The following is a 22,741-nucleotide window of genomic DNA, read 5'->3' as shown; positions in this document are numbered from 1 at the left end:
TGCTAAATTAAAAAGATAAAAGTTAAATTAAAAAGTTAAAAAGTTAATCAATTTTAACTTAACTTAGTTACATTTTAGACGCTTAACTTTTTAACTTAATTTAGTTACATTTTATCGGTAACTATTAACTTTTAATTTAATTTTTTTGAAGTCAATCCTTAAACACAATGAATATATATTTAGAATAGATAATTTTATATTGTATAATCGTAATTTGTGAACAAATATAACCAGATTCTTTAATAAATATGTTGTGAGAAAGGAAAAATATGAAAAATTATGTAAAATGGTCAAACTTTTTCCTTTTTCTTTTTTTTGTTATTCGTTCGAATCAAATTTAACTTTTAACTTTTCAATTACTTTTTTTATTAACTTAACTTTTAATTCAATTAATTTCATTATGGATTAACTTGTATTTTAATTAAGTTAAATTTTCAAGGCTGTTAACTTTAATTTAACTTAGTTAAAAAAAAAAGTTAACTTACCCAACCCTGTGTATATTACCTTTAAAATATAACATAATCATATGCAATTATTTAGTTACATCTTAAAGATACAATTCATTTGCGCCTCTCTCTTCCCGAAACGGGACAACATTCGTTGAATTCGTAGGTAAATGAATTTCTCAGACAATTCTTACGTGGCGCCGGTTCCATTCTGGAAACAGGTTTACTTTTATTTTTTAATCGCTACTTTGAGATTTCTTCGAGCCTGATTGTATCATTCTTCTCTTTTCGGATTCGCGTCTGAATCGCGGACAAGTGAAATGCCGCCGACCAGAAGAAACACAGAAAATGTAGGTCGCGTCTTATAAATCTCCACGTTCGTAAAATTATGCTAATTAGAACGAAGCGGATCAGAGATTTCCGATAAGTATTATGTGTTCTTAACATATCTTATAAAAATATCTGTTCTGTAAAATATTACGCAATTGATAAAATAAAAAAATGATATTTTATGGTTTCCAAAATATGACACAATTTAATTAGACTGATTTACAAGATTTCTATGATATTTTTCAACATCTAAATGATGATAATTATGTATTTTTAGCTATTGAATTTTAGAATAGATATAAGGTTAAAATAAAAATATATAGTTAAAATTCCATTATTTACATAGATTTTGAGAAATCGCGAAGTTTATTGTTGAACATTTTAAACAATTTACAAATATGTTCTTTTACTTGACGGAGTAAAACATATAAGAATGACTTTTCAGATGTTGAGAAAAAGAAATGTCTCTCTCTCTCTCTCTCTTGTACATAAATATAATTTTTTAAATATTTTCTTAAATATTGTCAATAAATTTTATTATTTTAATTTGAATGGAATTTCTAAAAATTGAAGGATAGAATTTTTTCAAAAGCGTCCTTTTTAGCATGAAAAATCTTTAAAGGCCTTAAAAAACCCTGAACAAAAAACATTTGTTATATACTTGAGAAACAAAATGTCAATTAAAATTTGTTGTTCAGTGTTGTCTATTTTCTGTGTATAGGTATATTTCATTCTAATACACTTGCTCTCAATTCTTCATATTTTTAAGATACGTGATTTCGGAATTGAAACGAAACATGTTTATGTCTACACGAACTAAAGTGGGACAGAGACGACTGAAGAACTCATCTAATCTCGTATTCCAGTACCCTGAATATCTAAATATTTTAACGATCGATGGCTGGAAAATAAGGAAGTTATGAATCAGCATGGTGAGGTTATAGATGGCTTTCTTATAACACTCGATTTCTAAAAGATTACAATGACAGGCATCTTTATAAGAAAAAAAAATTAGGTAAGGTGTGATATTGGGTGGCGTTATGAATGAAAGTGGAACACGGAGTTCACGAGTATTCCTTTGATTGCGCTTCGATTCTTAACTCCCATGGATTAGAAAGGAGCGCACGTAAGGGTTATGACTATGAGGCTCTTGGAAGATTTTGCGGCGAAAGTCTTTCGATGAAGATAGTCGAACATTGACATTTTTGTCGCCGTCGTATGCGTATACCGTAACGATAAAATTGAGCGTGACCTTGAAATAGTTTATCATAATTATATACATATAAATAAACGAGAAATGCTTGGAGATCAAGGACCGATTATAAAAATACTTAGAGAAAGTTAGTACGAATCAGTCACGGATATGCAGATAAGAAGAAATTATAATATGAAGAATAAAAGAAAAATAAAATTATAACATATAATTGTTTATAGACAAAAATAAAATTATTCAAAAATATAAGAAATAAAATAATTCTTTTTGATTTTTGTTGCAAGGTCATCATTAAACTGTATAAAGTACAAGAAGAGGTACAAGAAGATATTTATATAATTATAATTTATGGTTATCGCTATATTTCTAGAAGATTAATAGCTTAGCACGTCGACGTTGATATAAGTATCTTCTAATTGAACTTTCGAAAGAATATGCTAAAAGCATGATTAGTTTCTCCTTAGGAGACATCATCATCAGTTAGTGTACCGATTATAGAAATATATGACGTATCATCTTGGAAAGATCAGTGAGATTCTCATTTTACTTCCGTGATACGCAAAAAAGAGCAACGTCATAAATGTGTGACTGAAATCATTGACTCTCTCCCACTTTATCTTATCGCAATTATCATGATTTTCGTTCGCCTTGCATTTGAAAAAAACCTAGAAATATATGCAAGTTGTGCTTTTAAATTGGCCTAATTTTTCTGCCTTGGAATGCTAAACCTTTAAAATATTACCAATAAACTTTTTGTTAGTACATAAAGTGGCAGTCGTTTTCTCTTCTATCATACTTTACAATTTGTATTTTCTTTTTTATGTTTGGGGAAATGTCGATTTGATCGGAGCTTATGATGTCGCAAGATAATCGGATTCATCGTTCCGTCATCAAATACAAGGGAATCCGTTGCCATAAAAGAGTGCGGGACATTTTATGGTTATTTCTCGAGATTTCAGGAATGTGATCCAATTTACGATAACGATCCACAGCGTCGGACACACGTCGTACTTGTCCCCAGCTTCGAAGAGTGAAGACAACTGCATGGAGCGGATAGGTACACTCTGGATACCCTATCATGGATATTGATGAGAGTAAGCCGATACTTACGATTTCGAGACACGCATCCAAGAACCAAGACCGCTATTATATAAAAACCTGATTATGATATGGCCTCTGGCGGGATTGAGTAGTGTTAAATTAAAAAGATAAAAGTTAAGTTAAAAAGTTAATTAATTTTAACTTAATTTAGTTACATTTTATCGGTAACTATTAACTTTTAATTTGATTTTTTTTAAGTTAATCCTCAGACACAATGCGAGAGGATAATGAGTATATAATTTAGTAATTTTGTATTGTATAATCGTTACTTGTGAACAAAAATAACTAGATTCTTTAATAAATATGTCGTGAGAAAGGAAAAATACGAAAAATTATGTAAAATGATCAAACTTTTCCTTTTTCTTCTTTTTTTGGTTGATCGGATCAAATTTAACTTTTAACTTTTCAATTACTTTTTTTATTAACTTAACTTTTAATTAAATTAATTTCACTATGGATTAACTTGTATCTTAGTTAAAATAAATTTTCAAAACTGTTAACTTAACTTAACTTAACTTAGTTTAAAAAAAAGTTAACTTACCCAACCCTGGCCTCTAGGGGTAAAAGTTAAATGTAAAAATTATTTGCGTGCAAGAAAAATACGTTCCACGAATTTTCGGTGCAGCAAATATCTTTTACATATCTTTAACGATAAAATGCAGATCAATCTTAATTATTGTAATAATTCCTTCAGTCTCTGAAAATATAAAACATATTAATTTTACAATTGCACTTATTATTTCCTATGTTTTAATTGCCTTTCGCGATGAAAATAGCCGGACGTTGACATTTTTATTATCGTATACGCGTACACCGTAACTTCGATAAAATTAAACGTGATCCTTAAAAAAATGGTTTATCATAATTACAGATAAGCGTGAAAATGCCTAGAAATCAAAATCGATTAAAAAATACTTAGAGAAAGTTAATACGAATTAGTCTCAGATATGCAGAAGATATAAGAAGAAATTCTAGTATATATTTTAATTGTGTTCTTAAAAAACAATTTTTCCTGAGAGATATTTAAAAAGATGTAGAAAAGACTGTTTTATAAGACTAAAGTATCTAAAAATTTAGCATGGATACAAATCTGAAAATAATTTTGTTGGACCGAAATAATTATACATAAAACCGACGCAAAAGAGTTTCAAATTCGCGCGATCAAATCGCCACGGCGAAAGAAAGATGGGGAGGTCTTAATTAATTTCATTAAGCCATCTCTTTTACGTCTTCGCGCCTGGAAACGGCGATCGCCAGATCGATATCCCGGCCGGGAATCTGATTCCTTCGACCTTGCCTCCTTCTCCTCCAGAGTATAGGCACGGTGGCACCTGTAAATTTCTGCTGCCCACCTCCTTTTAGCCCGCGGACTTTGACAAAACGCATTGAACGTATTTGCATACCGTGCCTGTATCTCGTCCGGGACGCGTTCGCGCGCATAAATCCATATTCCTGTTGCAGTAAATCTACGGCGTCCGTCGCGGACGCGATTTCATAAATCACGAGGACCGAAGGCAAAACCCGCCTTCTAATTGAAAGAGAAGTAAGCCGACGCGGTCCGAGATAACTTCTGAAGAGAGAAAATCCTGGGTTGTGTGATTTCCTTTATTCCAACGCTTTGAGAGATCAGAATTCGATATCTGCGATTTAAAAATATCATAAAGTCATTATGAGCTGTTAAATTATTATATTATTATACAAAATTTATTTATTCTTAGAATTGAGATATCTTTCCTTTAAATTTAATTAAGAAATAATGAGTATTGGATAAATTATATTGCTGAACCAAATACTTGTATTAAATATTTATATTGTGTGATTTTTTTATTAGATCCATAATTAGAACCATTAGATCTAGATTTATTAGATCCATTATTTTTTTTAATAACAAGACTTTTCATTAATCATATGCAGTAAATAAAAATCGTTTGCACCCTTCCATGAAATGATTTTGTATGAAAAAGATACCTTCTTGTTGTAAAGTGCATTATTTGATATATAATATCAGTAAGAATGAAAATTTTGTATTTCATCAGAAACAAGATATCTTATCGCAAAGTGTGTTTTAAGATATTTCTTCTTCAAATAAAATTATTCGAAACAAGATAAGCTTGTGCACAGATAGTTGTTTTATCTACTGCTTGCATAAAGCCAGCATTTTTAACGATAGAAAAGATTATTTGCGTTTTCTGAAAAGACAAATATGAATGACTTTGGTAATTTTACCCCAGGTATGGAGGTAGAGTCAACGAACAAATTACATTTTACAACATATAACCGTAATTTTACCGCCGATCTTTTGCGTTGTAAATTAATGTGCGTACGTACAACGCGATGGTGATTCCACCATATTTCACGCCGTTATTTTTCGCACTTTCGAGGCTATCTATTTTAAACACTTAGCAAAGGAAGTGGTAGTCGGAATCCAGATAGCACGGAACATTCCAGTAATATTGCGTTGCAATGTTGTTGCAATATTGCTGAAATGTTCTAGGAAAATATTGTACGCACGATGATTTACATCATTTATGGTGAAATCTTTCTTAGAATTTTTATATAAATTAGAACACTTTTCAGAAATACTGAGAAAGTCTACTTCTTTTCATAGAATTTTTCATGTACGTGAATTCTGAAATATTCTAAGCTTTTCATTTTATAATTTAAAAAAAAATACTCTATAAACTTTTTCAAATTTCATTTCATCGGAAATTATAGAATGAGAAATCTGAGAATATTTCAGAATTTATATATAGTATATAAAGAATTCTATAAAAGATGTAGACTTTTTCGGTACTTCTGAAAATCTGAAATTTATATAAAAATTTTGAAAAATTATATAAAAAATTCTGAGACAAATTTTCAGTAAAGGTATAATTTTTGTCAAATCTGAAAAATGCCGAAATAACATGTTATCGTATGTTAAATTTTAATGAAATTGAATAAAATACGTAACAGTTGAATTTTCTCACAATGTTTACTGACAAAAGTTCTTAATACAATCGAGTCTACATACAGTGTTGGTCGCAACTACTTTATTCGCGGCAGTAATGCGCAAAATACAATATATCTCATCGAGAGCGATGTCTCAAATAGTAACGACAAACGGAGACGAGTCGTATCAAAATGGAAACGATGTCGCAGGAGAAAATAGCAAGATAAAAAATACTTAATAATCAACTGACAACAGGGGCTTTAATCGGTTTTTTTTTAAGCGACTGCGGTATATTATGTATGCTGTCGCAATTTTGAGCGAATTCGTAAAGCTCATAAAAGTGAAGAATAAAAAAGGAAAATAGCGTGCGATGTAATCGATATCGATCGTCGCCCTAAAACGCGTCGCGAAAGACTAGAATGATTAAGTATAAACGCATTGGGCGCGATTGGAAACACGAGATGCACATACCTAACGACGATTAATAGCGAGAATTATTGTTACAGTATTACGGCGAGTAATGCGGTTCGGAGAGTGGGACATCTCTTTTTGATTTCCGGCAAATATAATATTTATCGTAAATATAATATTTATATGTATATATATATGTATATATTACGCAAGTGACACAGTATGTACAAGTCGTGACGCAGAGCTGAGTCTCGTTGTGTCATCCAAGTTTAACGTGGAGAACTAAAGTCTTTCTGTAAATTGCCTTCCCAAAAATGATTAGTCGATCGATGTTGATCGATCAATCATCTCTGGCTAGGTTCTCTTTCGCTCAAAATAATAAATGAATATCAAAAAATTAAGGCAGAATTCTCTACTAAAAATAATATCCGCTAGTGTTTTGATGTGACTCTTGATCGAAATACTTTTTTAATAAAAAAATAATTTATGTACAATATCGCTTAAAAGATTCAATAAATACTGTTTTTTTAATGTGAATATTTGTCAAATACTTATGTATTGGGTTCTTTTTATATTTAAACACAAAAAATGTTGACATACTGTATTCTTAATTTGGTTTTTACACCAAGAAAAAATAAGGAAATTCAAAACATAGATACTAGTGAGCAAATATATAGTCCAAGGAGTTTGTTACGATTCTTGAAACAAGGTGAAAATTACAAAAGTGAGCAAACAGAAAATAATTTGAGTTAATAAATGTTTAATGTAAAACATGAGAACAATTTTTCTATTTTTACTCTACAAATTTTACCATTTATTGAAACTTTTGAGCAATATTGTAAAATACAATACGCCTTCAAATCATCAATTGCGCACAATCATTGCTCAATGCATACATTCTCGTTTATAAATAAAATTAATAAGACGAAATGTCGAAAGATTTACAAGCGACATATCGTGTATGACTAATTGTAAAAATGCTACTTACCCAATAACACTCTATTCTAAATGGAATACTTGCATTTTTGCGGACTTTTTAAACTTTCATTGCGCTTCAATACCACGTTTATGTAATTTTTTTATCATTTATCACAGCATCGCGTGTTACAGCGTTCCTGTGTTCTACGTTCTGCGTATTTTAGCAAGATAAAAATCGCATAATTAATTATACATGTACTTCAAATAAATCATAGAAGCATCAAATGATGGCAAAAAGTTCATTCGTAATTATTACAAATGAGCGTAACGTTGCTGCCAAGTACATGTCGTATTCACGTAATAATAAATTAACATCGTATCTTGCCATTACACTCTGCTATTGCACAACGATAATGAGACCCATGCAAATACATATACTGGACGAATTCGAGTTTATGGACGGATAGCGATTTTTATGTGCGAATCGGGGAATTTCGTACATTGAAAGAACGGTTTTGCTAAAGCATTGAAAAATTTAGCTAAATACAAATCTGTAAATAATTTTATTGAATTATCAAACTAACTGTAGGACGCTCAAGCTAATTGCTAGAATATCAAAACTCTTTGCAACATTACTTATGTTTGAGTTTCTTATAATTATTTTAAAAATCGAATTATTTTCAGATTTATATATATCTAATTTTTTCATTTTTCAATTCAGCAAAATCGTTCTTTCCATGTACAACTTGACAATTCTCGGTTGTCCTAAGTAGCACAATTGGCGATTCCACTTTCCAACGTATTTTGCTCGAAAGACAGAATATGTTTCATACAAAATTCCTACGAATTTTGGAGGTCAAAAACAGTAAGGGCATCCCAGAACCTCGTAGAATTCGAGAGGAGTATCTCTTTAAGATAATCTCTATTATATTTTCTTCCCGCGAGGGAAAGTCGCTTTCGAAAATCGAGATACGTCAGAAAATCTCCCTGCTCACGTAGCACTAACGTGTGAGCCTCTCTGCAGGATTAATTTCCCGGTGCGATGAGCCTGAGGTTTCCTCCGGCGACCTCTCTCAGTCGGTGCACTCGGAAGCGAAGCTCTCAAGGTCCACATAGTGCCCGTTCATGTTGTCCTCCAGTAGTTGGGCGAGATCCCTGCGTAGAATCTGGAACTCCGGCCTGCGGTCGGGATCGGCGTGCCAGCATCGGGATATCACCCTGAAGAGCTCGCTTCGGCAGTGCGAAGGCCTCTCCAACCGATAACCGTTGTGCACGTTTCGCATGACTTCCCGCGCCGTCATATCCGGGTACGGTGTTGAACCTGAATAGAGAGCAGAAGAGGGTGCGATTATTATGACGGAATGTCAACATGATAGATCGTGGTAAGAAGCTATCGTCCATTGATTAGCGTACAATAGTTTAACAAGGAACAAAATGGATATTTTCTCTTCTATCTCAAATAGAATATTCAAGATTAACGTTGTACGTGTGTATGTGCATCAGATTTTTTTATTGTTATTAACTTTTTGTTGTCATTAAAATGTTAAACAAGGATGAAATGATGCATGCGAGCGTTGCAAACATTAAGTAGAACGCACTCTAATTGATATAAGACGACAAAAGTGGAAGATTTAGAAAATTGTTGTTGAATGACATATTTATATAATGATATATTTTTATTAATTTTTTTTTAAGTTAACGATTTAATCATGTATTTTATAGATAATATTCTTTTCTTCCTTTTTAATTTGTTAATCAAATAATTAATCGGATAAATTAAACGAATAAAATAATTAAAATATATGACATGCGAGCTATCAGCTATGTTACTTATGACACCGTTTAGCAATATCTCCACACTATTAGCATAAATGTGTCTGTATATACCCGTACCCTTATTTTCATATTAAATAATAATAAGAGCGAGACATCAAATGGATTCTTAGATATTCTATTTTTATCTTAAAGGGCTTTCAATAAAAAAATAATGTTTATTCTAACAACAAGCTATCAAAACTAAGCAAGTCATTCAGTTCTCGAAACGGACGATGAAGATACCCACCTAAAGTGACGATCTCCCACATCAGAATCCCAAAGCTCCAGACGTCGGTCTTCGTCGTGAACAGGGAGTAGATCAACGATTCGGGGGCCATCCATCGGATGGGTAAGGCGTTTCTACCGTGTCTGGTTTCGATCACCTCACCGTCCTCATTGGCGAACCTCGACATGCCGAAGTCAGCGATTTTGCACAGCTTGTTGTGATCCACGAGAACATTTCTCGCGGCGAGGTCGCGGTGGATGATCTGCACAGAAAAGGAGAGGATCAAGTCACCGATGAACGACCGGTGCTCGTGAGGTGCATGTTCCATTACGTGTGCGATTGCTTACGGACTTGTCTGTATGACGGGGAATTACACGCTATTACGAGTTCGGTGCAGCCAATTGTCTCGAGAAAAACTCAGCCTTGAGTCTGAGCTCGCGCGACAAAACGGGATTCGCAGTAGAGGTAAGGATCAGTGCGAAGTCTGTGCGAAGACAAATATTGTTTCAGACACGAGAGCCTCGAGAGAGTAGATTCAATAAATCTAGCAATGTCAATCCGTCAATATATGCTCAACTATAACTGGAAAGCAAGGATATCTCAGAAGAATAAATAAACGGGAATCTAAATTTTATCAACAGATTTTGATCTTCCACGTAATAACAGGTGGGAAAAACATTTGCGCAATTGTCTATACAGTTGCAAAATTCGTGTAAAATTTAACAAATTTTACGTGTCCTAAACGGTCCATCCAAATTTTTGTGATATATAATTTTTGTAAAATATAATTAATAGTAACGGCGAGGCTGCACGAAATCGTGGCGCAACGCGAGTATCACAATTTTTACAATCGAATTATATATATCTCCACATTTTTTTATTATTCGAATTTTTACATTTGATAGTATGACGTGATATAATTTTATGTTGATTATTTTTAATGTTTAATTTGAGACTAATTATTATTGATTGGTCAAATGTCGTCATTATTTTGAACAACTGCACATCAATGGGAATGTTACACTCAGTATTCTTACATCACCAAATACAGACAATTCAAATGATAAAAAAATGTTAAGGTATGTGTAACTCGATCGCGAAAATCGTGGCATTCGCGTTGCGCCACGATTTCGTGTAGCCTCGCTGTTAATATTAATTATATAGTTTAATTAACCGTTCAATGTGGCATTCGGTCAAATGAAGTTTCGCTAAACTACTCCGAAAGCCGCAATGAGAAACCAAGATGATAATTATTATACGCAACGAGATGATGTAAATACGACGTTACGAAACGCTTTGCCGTTGAAAATTCTGCTTGAATGCAGCGGCGCATCTAGGATGCATCCACGCATATTCTTCCATGCAGCTGGTACGGCACGCGTACACTATCATTTAGCGACTATGTAATTGTCTATTAACTCGAGAGAATAATTTTTGTTGCGCCGTTTCCTGGAAGTTATACGAACGGAAAATGGTAATTCGACATTTGACGAGGACGATCGGGCGCTCGCGGGAGGTTCCTTTATTTCCCTAATTGCCTATTAATCGTCAGATGCATCCTTCTTCAAAGTCGCCAAGCGCTCTTCCGTAGATACATGCAAATTTTCTTCTTCCTCTCTGCGACGCGTAGAGGAATATAAATCGCTTTGTACAAGAATTTGAAATGGGAATGAGAAAATATTTACTCCGAATTCTTTTATTCACAGCATTCCCGTTTTAATCGATGATATGAAGATCGAGCGGAATAAATTAGCACGTCGATTACAAATTTTCATCTCGGTTGTTTGGACAAAACGTTGGTGGAATTTTTTCGGATATCGGTTCGCATTGCAATATTTGTATCATACGGCAAATATTCCGACGTTAAATTTTTATTTATCGTGACTGCGTATTACAGTCCTGATATGTTATATCGGAAGACAATTGATCAAATGTCTAAGAAATTCCGTAATAAAATCATCTATGTACATTGAGAGAAAAAAAATAGTTGCAATTATAATAATTTAACTATAATTTATAGCCAGTTCTCCGATATCAACTATATATTTTTTAATAGAATTATAAATATTACTACTATCACTAATATTATAGCAATAATAATAATTATAAAAATAAAACTTCTAATTATAATTATTTTACTATGCAATATGATCACAAATATTAAACACTTTTTTCTCATATCTCTCATAAACAAAAACACGCTTACATTAAATACGTCAGATTTTTGTTAACAACAACTATATAAAAGTTTAAAAATCAAAACTGAAGTTAATATTCATGTATAAAAATTAGAAATAAAATTATATTTTTATGGTGACGTTCTCTGTAATTTTAGAGTTGTAAATATTTGCTTGATGACGCACGAATAACATAAAACTCTACATTTGACTACAAAACGTAATATCTCAATCATGAAACTAATCAAATCGTACAGATTGTAAAAATGCTGTTGAGGACCATTTATTGTTCTCGAATCAAATGAAGAAATACTAGACGAGTATCCTCAAATTCATTCTTTATGAGATATAAAATTCAATTTTTACCTAGTGACATAGATCTCCATGTAGAAACGATTCTTCAACAAACGCAAAGTGGTGGAAGTTTTACGACCGTGTGAAAATGTTTGAGTTTAAACATCATTAGCGGATTATTTGTCGTGCAGTCGATGCTCCCTGCGACCTTCCACAAGCAACTGCCAGCTGTCCTCGAAAGACTCTCTTTTCATCTTTTTTTCGCAAAATACATAAAAAAGTTTACGCGAAATCTTTTTTTGGGTCTATCCTTATAACTAGACAGAAATAAAATTTAATTTCTCAAATTAAAATTACTGAATCTTTATAGAAATTGTGCTGAATATTATTGAGATATTTTTTACGTGAGGTTTTCTTTCAAATTCATCCTTTTAATTTTTAATTTCAAATCAAAATGACTGAATATAAAATTATTAATTACAGACAGGGATTTTTAATTTCTAATTTCAAATCAAAATGACTGAATATAAAATTATGCTAGATTATTGAGATATTACTTCGAAATCACAAGTGCTCCGTGCAAAAATATTTTTTATGAAGAAGAAATATTAAAACTGCGAAGCGATTCAGCTACGAATATATACAACTGTGCATTATTATGTGAATTAATTCTTACATTCGCATCATCACATACAACTGCAATTTTACTTATGTTTTAAATTGCGCAAGATAAAAATCATTCACCACATTTCTTAAGTAATAGGATATTAATAATTGGCCGTAAAATTGTTAATACTTGTAGCCATGTCGCAAGCAATAAATGTTGATTGATTCAAGAAACATAACACGTTGTCACAAGAAATTTCGCATTCTATTGCTGATAATTACTGACTGCAATCTACTAAAATATTTTAAAATTTTTTACTTGACTAAACCATCAAATGCAATACTCTCTAATGTATCTCTCTAAACGTTTCCTTTGAACGTATAAAAAACTATCCATACCTAAACTTATATCCTTCGACGAGTATTCGAGGTGATGTCCCGAACGAATCGTTCGGACGATACTTACGGCACAGGGAGAGCCGTTAAATCGTGGGGAGATTAACGAGAGGGCCTCTATCTAAACATTTTAAATGGCTGCGGTGTGTATCGATCGTCCAAGTGTCGCGCCAAAATTTATCGCGATTGCTTTCCTCGCTTGTTTAGTTCTACCATCCTATCCTGTCAGCAGTATGTAACGCAAAAAAAAAGGAAAGTATTGCGAGGGACGAACCGTCAAGTGACTGTCAAGCGGTCAGGCGAAACTATTATTTTTCTCCTACAATAATTATCTACGTCAGGGAGCTTGGAGGACCTTCGGTTCATAAATAAGTCGTGCGCAACAAAGAAAAATTAATTAGCATTGTTACATCGTAAGCTATTTCGCATCATTGATGTAACGTCATTGGGGAGACATATCGGCATAATATATGCAAGATTTTATTATTTTTGTTACATTGGAGAGGATTTTTTCTCCTTGGCGAACGACAATTAGTCATATCGAAACCTTGCGGATTTTTAATTTATAAATAAACAACTCGGTGCAAAAAAAGTTAATACGATGACCTAATAATTTTGCATTATTGCAACATAATATCACCAAGATTATTATTTATCAATGCGATAATAATCGATGAAATGTGAAATTTTGTGTTCTTATGACATCATTTCTACTAATAAAACGTTTTTCTGAAACGTTATTTATAAATACTCCAGAATTACGTTCTTTATAGTATTAAATATACGAAACAAAGAGAATTATTTTAAAAAATTTCAGAGAAATTAAATATTAGTAAATAGAACTGCATGAATAACTTTCGGTTATGCATTAAAATTCTGTTCGTCTATTATACGTAAATATAAAGAATAAAAACATTAAAAACATGTTTATTTTATTTCTCTCTTTATGTTTATTTTTCCATTTATAAAATGAACATGAGAAATGTATCATAACAATATTTTTAATTAATTCGCGCACGCGCGAAAATATTTCTATACAATTTATGTAAAATTATAAAACGACAGAAAATGTTATATAATAAAAAAAAGTAAAAATATATATCATCAAGAAATACAACATCGAGCGCGTCGATATCATCGGATTTAAAAATAAGATTTATTGCAACTCGTGTGTTTCTTCTCATATTTTTCGAATTTCTTTTTTCAGGTTCAATGTAATATGCACGTAAAGAAAAACCGGAAAAGCAAGCGAAAGAAAATGCTGTCTATTCTTTGCAGACTCATTATATGAGATTATCTTGTCTTTTTCTCCCACACACACACACATATAAATATATTTTCCATAAATGTATAAAAATATATAAAAATTAAAAGAATATCAGCGACGTTCTCATGAATATTAAAATCAAATGTTTAACTGATTCTCTCACAATCACTCTAATTGTATTGAGAGAGAGAGAGAGAGAGAGAGAGAGAGAGAGAGAGAGAGAGAGTGTATTGAATTTTGATAAACTCCAATGTTTATACTACAACAATAACAACTATTTTGAAAATTTGTAATTGCTAATATTTGATTGTGTTCTCACATAAAACGGTCTAAAATAATATTGTTTATTTTGAAAATATTCATACCTTTTTTGACGCAAGATATTCCATGCCTCTGGCCACGCAATAACCGAAAACCGTGAGATCTCTGGATGTCAAGGCTGCCGAATCCTCGCTGAAGTTGTAAAAGTACTGTCTGGTACGGTGATCGCGCAGGTACGCAAGCAGTTTGCCGTACATGACGTACTCCAGTATGAGATAATGAGGCTCTGCAATCAGAGAAAATCACGCATTAAATCCTTTATGTTCATTCATGGAAGAGCGCATTGGAGCATGTCACTCCTGCGTTTCGAATAAGGGGATCTCAATCAGTGAAGGATAACTCTTATTCATCAACTCTTACTCACGATTCAAATGAGTAATGCCATTTGCAAGAGACGAAGCGAATGTATAGTATCACGAGGTACACCGTGTGTATTGAATTTACTTCAATAATGATTTACCATTCGTGGCACACTTTACCGCGGTTCAATAAATCGAAAACATCGTCATGTGAAACGCAGCATTTTTCTCGACCTCCGTTACGCTTTCGTAAGATTGATTGAATTTTTCCCGATTGCATCAATCCATTGCATTATCGAAACAAATGTAAATGTATAATCGATGCGTTTGAATTGCGAACTTATACATGGAACTTTGCGTATCATAAAAATATGACTTTATTCAAATAATCATTCATTTAAATATTAATATATTTCAATATTAAAAGGAATAAATTAATTACAGTATATATAATAACTGTGTATCATTATCGACGTCAAATATTATGACATCGCTTATTTGCTACGACGACATAACTTAAAAGTTGTCATTTTGGAGTTACTTACAGAAAAGGAACAGAAATATAAAGAAAAACAGAAAGAACATACTTTCATTTTTCAGTTATTACATTAAAATTATATTTGGAAATTAATGACAAATTTTAATGATTCAAAACATCCAAGCTCATTTTCTGGAAAACTTTATTTTTTTTTAATTATATGTCATTATTGTAACAAATATAAGCGACATATGTATAATTGAAAAGGAACATTTGAATATTTAATTATTGCTTTAATAAAATTTTATATACATTTTTTGTAGAATTTACTTAGTTATATTATATTTTTATTTATTTGCCATGCTTTTATCGTAACGATGGATAAAAAGATGTACAAACGATTAGAGGAACACAGTGGGTAGGAGAAATATTTCACGTTCGAAATAATTTAAGAGACACGCTCTTTGGAGAGCCTCGCTTAGGTAGTACCCGCTTGATTGTAACTTATGGAGCCACTTTTGTCGGCGCGTCGAATCGTAATTCTTATATTAGACCGATATTACGATCCGCCCTAATAATTCTTGTTCGCCAAGTAGCATATGTTAGGCGTGTGCTGCTCACTCCGAATTAATCGCGTTAGTATGTTTTTCAAACTGGATTAAACGTAATACTTACAACGCTTGTTTCGATCGTATTAAGTCGCGCGTTATTAACGTGTATTAGCAATTTAATACCGTAACACTGTACTGAATAAGTTGTATCGCAATTACCACGCTGTACTATGTATGCTTATACACGAACATTAATGTATCAGTATACATTAAGCTTTATTAAATCCGACAGAAATTATCAATTAATAAAAAAATACAAATAAAAAGATCACTACTAAATTTGCTTATTAAAAAGAAAATAAAAAGGATTATTTTATATGCAAAATCGTTCTTGAAAATTCACAAATCCTGAAGATTTTCTTACTACAATTACCTTAATTTCCGTAATCATGTTAATTAAAAATTTGCTTCCAGATGTTTATATATATTATAATTTAAATGTTATAAACATAAAGAATTATAATTAAAAATATTGAATTGACGATCGCTGCATATAAAGGTTTCTCTTCAAAGGTAATGCTTGTTCTCTCGTTGACATATGATATATTGAACCTCCATTGTAAAATATATGCGTGTTGAATTCGTTGAACTCTACGTTGCAAAAATTGCGGATCCGCGCCTATGTCGATCGATTGGCACGCGCACGATACAATAGCTGTGACGAATGTGAAGCAATACGAGTGCGCAGTACGTGGGCTGTGATATCGGTCACGTTTCATTTTGACGTAGATCATATTTTGCGCATGCAAGACTGATAGAAATGCATTCGACGAAACGATGAAACGACGACACAGACAAGAATTAAAATATATTCGGCTGGTGCGTTAAGTTCCTCTCGGATCTTCTTTTAATCTCACGTGCATCGTATATGCAAATCATCCGGAGATAGTTGATTGTAAACAAAATTATAAACGCAATGACATTGAGACTTTGACGCAAATCGACGGTTTTTAAACATTGAGACTTTGACGCAAAATATAATGACGTGCAATTAATTTTATTGAACTTTGAAACAATTCGTTTCCGAAATAAAAATGACGCAAAATATCAGGAACTCATTTAATGACACGGCAAGTTTCGTCGTAAAGCCTAAACCTAAGTATGTTATCAGTCTCTTAAATTTTCAAGATATTATCTACATGAAGAATTCGTGGCAAAAAAGAAGATACTACGTTCCCGAGTTCGCAGATTTTAAAGAATGCTGCTTCTTAATGTCGCTCCTATTTCATACACGTCGTCGTGAAAGCAAATAAGCCGCTGAAACTCGATTAGGGACAGAAAGAAAAAGCGGACAATGGCTAAATAAGAGAGGCACATCATTTTTATCGGATACAAAGCTTTTTTTATCCGGAGGAAATCGTTTCGCGATAAAAAAAAATTCAACATAATTGTGATGTTTTCATCAAGCGTTAATGCATAAATTCAATGTACGCGATATGTTAGAAATATTAATTTATTTGTGATACAAATAAAATGTTTATATGAGCTTCCAGGGTTGTTAGTGTATAAATTAAATTAATAAATTCATAAGTCGATAAGATATAATTCGCAATGTACTTATCAAAACCTGAAACCTGCAGTTAATTTCGTTTGATAAGTACATGCCAATTGTTTACGAATTATATCTTATCGCTTTATGGATACATAATTTACGCACAATTAACCTCGGAGACTTATGTAATAGCCATTTTACTTATATCGAATTTATTTTTAAAGCCACAAAAACTATGAACCTAATTTATTTTAATTTAATTTGTTTTTCTCTGAGATTGACAAATTTCTTTCCTAAAATGTTAGAAATATGAGAATTTATCGAATCTTTAATGTCTACCACCCAGTTCTCCGGCTGCTAATAATTCTCTTGGCGGTCGAAGCACGACTGTTCAACGTGAGACGTTTATTTTCGTCTGAACGGCGATCGTAAAACGGTCAAAAGACTTTCCTTTGACGAACGTCGCCGGAAAGAAATTTGGACGTGGCCGCAAACGACGATAAACGCGATGGGACCGAAATTTAAATGTCGTAAATTTTATGCGGTGGTCTTGAGTTCCTGGACCGTTAGGAACTTTCTACGTTCGCCATTGTGCGAAGGTTAGAGCTGTGAAGAGAATCCTTTAAGGCCCACTCCCTGAATGTATCAGCGATGCCCAAAATGCTGGCACTCCTCTAAGCGATTTGCCGCAGCAATCATCTCGGCCTTTACTGCGCCCACGATGAGCATCTTATCGTTATGATTGTTGGCCTACCGAACGAATATCTTTCCTTCCCGAGTTTATTTCCCTCGCGAACGATCTTTTTCAACAATTAAATATTGATTAGCTCTATTACGTTCGCTGTTCATGAGAGCAGGAAATATTAAAATGATTGATAATATTTTTAACACGATCATTAATATTTCTTTAATAAAAGTATAACGCCAGATTTTATTGATGAGTTTTATTTCTATTAAGGAAGAATTTCTCTAAAAACAATCCATGTATAAATAAAAAATGTATTTAAAAAAAATTATACAGAAGTTTTATTAAAATGAGATTATTATAACTAACTTGACTTTTTAAGCAATATTAAATGAAATAGAAATTTAATAGAGACTGAATTTTTAATATATAATTTATTTTAATTAATTCATAGAAATAAAGCAAAATAAGTTTATTAATCAAAGCGAATGGTAACGTTATCGAACTCTTGCACTTAAATGAGTTGATCATCCGCTCGATTGTATCGTCGCTCGTTTTTTTATTTAGCCTCTTTTGATTCGCGAATTGAACGGCCGTATCGCGAGGATACCCACTTAATAAACACATTGTACAACGAGGCGCTTCGCGGGGATGCGTATGGAAATTTATACGAACGATGAGAATGACGATATCGAACAACGCATGGAAGAGGAGAAAGACGTATAATGGTCTCTGACTCTCCCCGATTTATCTCGATACGTACAAAATTGCTCGAATCTTTTTTATGTCTCTATCTTCAAATTTGCCTCCTACAGAAAATACAAAACTCAACAAATTAATTTTTTATTTGTGACAATATGTTTTTTTTGTCTGTCACTAATTTAAAAAAAGATAATACGTACACACAAATGCTGTTTGTTCCAAAAATTATTATATAATATTTGAGTTTAAATTTAGGGATATTGCCAGATATATTTTGTAATACTATATTATACTAAGTAAAATATGTGACCATTACATAATAAAAATAATTATGGTTAGAAGTTCTATTTTTTACGTTATTATCGCTATAATATTAGTAATAATAATTATACATTTATAATTCTCCCAAAAATGTACATAGTTTACACCGAAAATGACTATAAATTATAGGTAAACTATGGTAATTGCAACCATTTTCTCTCAGTAAATGACAATATATATATATTTTTTTTTTCATAAAAGTTATTCTTCATAAAAGTTATTCTTTATATATTAAGAGAAATATAGATTTGAACATAACATGTGGAATAAAATTTTTAACACCATTCAAAAGTATTATTTCCTACATTCAAATTTTTCGATAAAGAATTTTAAAAATACATTTCTTATGTTTATTAAAAATGATTAAAGTTCTGGAAAGGCATATTTAATTTTTTCTTGTAAAAAGCAATTTTTTCCTAATAAAGATTGTTCCTCGAAAGAACAATCCATTGGAGTATTTATCTGCAAGAAAATTATTTACCAATTCGTTACGCACATACTTTCGATAATGAAGCTCCGGCGCCTTCGATTATTTGATTCGATATTGTGGAAGCAGAATACTGCGATTTTTAATCAATTATATGATGAAATAACTAAGGAATTATACGTCGATTACACTTTTGTTTGCAAGTAGATGCAATCACTGATGTTTTTACGCAAACTTATGCATGAAGGAATAACAATTGCGTCGCATCAAGTGGAAAATTTATTTTTTGATTGAAAAAATATTAATAATTTATTTCCGTCCGTAAAGCCAGATTTCGAGACAAGCAATTTTTATTTAACATCGTGGAGAAACAACATTGGTTAAAAAATACATAATATATACATTGTTTACAGTAATATTTAATTTACAGCTTTCAAGTTTGTAAATGTTAACTATAATTACCTATTAAAGCACAATAACGACGCAAACGAAACGGATAAAATCTTTTTCAAAACAAAGTAATTCTCACAGAATTATCATAATGACTGTTTAATTTATCGTCCAGGCAAACACAATCGCAGAAAGACAAACATTTTCACGCTGACCGTTTAATCGAATTCCCGCGTAATTGCGTCTTCTTATGCAATCATTTAAAACATAAACGAGTCATTCAACAACAGTAAAACATGGAAAAGGCATTTTGCATATTTTACAATTGCTAATTATTAATTTCCGACGTAAATATGCGATTTGAAGAAGCGATAAAATTTTTTCGAGGCATTTGTAGTTTTGGCATATTTAAACGGTTTAAGATATTGGTAAAGTAAATTAAGTCACGACGAGATCACACGATAGAGATTATTGTTTTATTTTATTCAATTATAATATTTATTAACCACGTGGGGGACGTTCACGGAAATTTTATTAGTTTGAATAATGAGAATAGGTTGCTAACTCGCAGCTGTCTGCCAATTTCGATTAAATTGCAAGGACGACTAGTGCATCGCGAACGCATCGCGGTGGAGGCAGTGGCAGCGACCTGATTGGAGGAGTCATAATCCAGACGCGGTTCTATCTGTATATCCCTCTCTTCGGCGGGACGTGATTACTTAATTACTATATACCGGCGATCCGTGCATTTTTTTCTGCGTCGAAGTGCCGGCACTTAAAACGGTTTTTATAAAGTTTACGTTGCCAAGGCCCGTATGCGAGCGGCAACATGCAAGGTCGTAGTTAAGTGACGGTAATGAGGAAGATTCACCGAGTACAGTTGCGGCGTGCAGCTGCAGGTGCAGCACCGATTGAGCGCCGATGCAAATCGAAATAGGGATCGCGCAAGGATGCGTTTTTGCGAGAAATTGCGCGATGCGTGTCGCACCGTCGGTACGTGTCGATGCCATATGGTATATTTCTCCTCTCAGTTGATTATACTGTACGATCAGATGCGCCACGTACACAAAGTATGCAGGAATGATTCAAGATGAAAGCAATTTTATGTTAATTGAAAAGAGATTATACTACGTTCGGTTAGATGTTCGAGCAATTACGTTTGAGAAGGCTATTAAATTAATATTATTTATCCTATGGTTTTTTATTGTTGCTTGAAATTGTAAAATTCATTCAAACATACTATTAGGCATTAACGTCTTTTTTTATCAAATATGACTTTTTTCACTTTTGTGTGTTTATTTATTCATTTTTAAAATTTTTATTCTATTTTGGATGAAATTTTTGATTGAACTGTAAACATTAATGAGGATGTAATTAAATGTCTAATCATTAATTAGAAAATTATTCGTACATATATAATATCTTTACTTTAAAAAAATATGAATCTTTTAATACTAATTCATAAAAATTTCAATCTTTTATATAGGGTGTCTACATATAATAATAAAATATAAATGCTGAATGAGTTTTTTTTAACACCCTGTATAACTTCAATCTTTTATATCTTGTATAGCTGTGCTTAAGTTCTGCATCATGTTTTTATTGAAAAAATATCAAACAAGATTAATATTATATATAACTTACCTTCTTCGGTGCAGCACCCTAAAAGTGTTACGACGTTTGGATGACTGCCCAATTGCTTCATGATTTCGAGTTCTCGATCTAAGTCTTCCTTCTCTCGATCAGAAGCGCCTTCTTTGACGGTTTTTACTGCTACTAATCGAGTCGTGCCTTGATGACCTGTCAAATCGTCGGCTTCGGCCTTCCACACCTGATATTGCATATTAATCATATTTCAAGTGTTTATTAATTGTAAGCTTTAAAAAGATTTTGTCCCCCTTTAAGATTTGCAATTAATTTACTCTTGCATTTTTTTTAAATGCATTCCATCTAAATAATGCCAATTATTGATAACCATAATTTAAGATTGCGAATTTTAATTTTTTTCCGGTTCGTTTTACGTTATTAGAGATGTCTATTGTCACTATATTGGAAATTTATAATCACAATGAGAAAACAATTATATCAATCGCTGTGCCATCTTTTGATTAGTAGGAAAAAAATTCTATCGCAATAGATTACGCATTTTCTCACAATTTTGCATAATCAATTCGAATGTATTACGCTAACTACCCATTATCTCATAAATAAGTACGATGTTCAAATCGCATACGTCGAAAGCTGTTATTACTATCGAAATCAACATGGATAGAATTGCGTAGGTAAAAGAATAGATAAAATCGCTTGAGGATAAATATCGGAAGAAGGAACTGCTGAACTTGGCCGCGAAGATTACGTTTCCGCATGGACTTCAGGTATTTCGTTAAAATCTTTCCGACAGCCGCAAATTACAGGCTGCCTTTTTTATAGGGATGCCGCAAGAAGTATCTTCTCACCTGGCCGAAGTTTCCTTGCCCGAGGACTGTCTGTAATCTAAGCTTATCTCTAGGAAACTCCCATCTGGATTCTTGAGATGGCGGAGGCGGCGGTTTCTCAGCTTCGTGACACTGCTCGGAGAGATGAAAATTAAATTGCAGTTAAGAATTTCCTAAAAAATAGTTGCTAATTGACAAACACGGAAGTGAACGTTCGACACGTCGCGTCGTCTGGAATTAATGTGTTTCGCGTCTATCGCTGACGCAAATTTCTTCCATGTTAAGGAAATGAACTTCCGGGTTTTCCATTGACGTGTCTCTATGCATAATGCGATTTTCCCATACACGAAACGCGTGACGAAATCAATGTATTATTATTATGTATCATAAGCAATAACTCGCTCTGAATATTTAGGGGAGAGTTGCCGAATGCGTACTAGTCGTCTAA

At 32.5% G+C, this 22,741-nt stretch overlaps 1 protein-coding gene across 1 annotated transcript in view; it reads right to left on the bottom strand.

Annotated features, from left to right (window-relative positions):
• Positions 1–8,112: 8,112 nt before the first annotated feature.
• The window catches only part of LOC108726267 (Tie-like receptor tyrosine kinase), a 239,537-nt gene continuing 224,908 nt past the window's right edge, over positions 8,113–22,741 (bottom strand). Inside the window, exons 4-8 of the mRNA XM_018453728.1 lie at positions 22,315–22,425; positions 21,503–21,689; positions 14,498–14,679; positions 9,414–9,654; positions 8,113–8,672 (exon numbers count right to left, since the gene is read on the bottom strand). Of these exons, the coding sequence (XP_018309230.1) occupies positions 8,425–8,672; positions 9,414–9,654; positions 14,498–14,679; positions 21,503–21,689; positions 22,315–22,425 (969 nt within the window). The 3' untranslated portion in view covers positions 8,113–8,424. The remainder of the gene's footprint in view (positions 8,673–9,413; positions 9,655–14,497; positions 14,680–21,502; positions 21,690–22,314; positions 22,426–22,741) is intronic.

This window comes from Mycetomoellerius zeteki, unplaced genomic scaffold (genome assembly GCF_001594055.1).
Source record: "Mycetomoellerius zeteki isolate Tzet28-1 unplaced genomic scaffold, Tzet1.0 scaffold407, whole genome shotgun sequence".
NCBI lineage: Eukaryota > Metazoa > Arthropoda > Insecta > Hymenoptera > Formicidae > Mycetomoellerius > Mycetomoellerius zeteki.
Note: the sequence above shows the minus strand (reverse complement) of the source record. Positions and strands in the feature narration are given on the sequence as shown.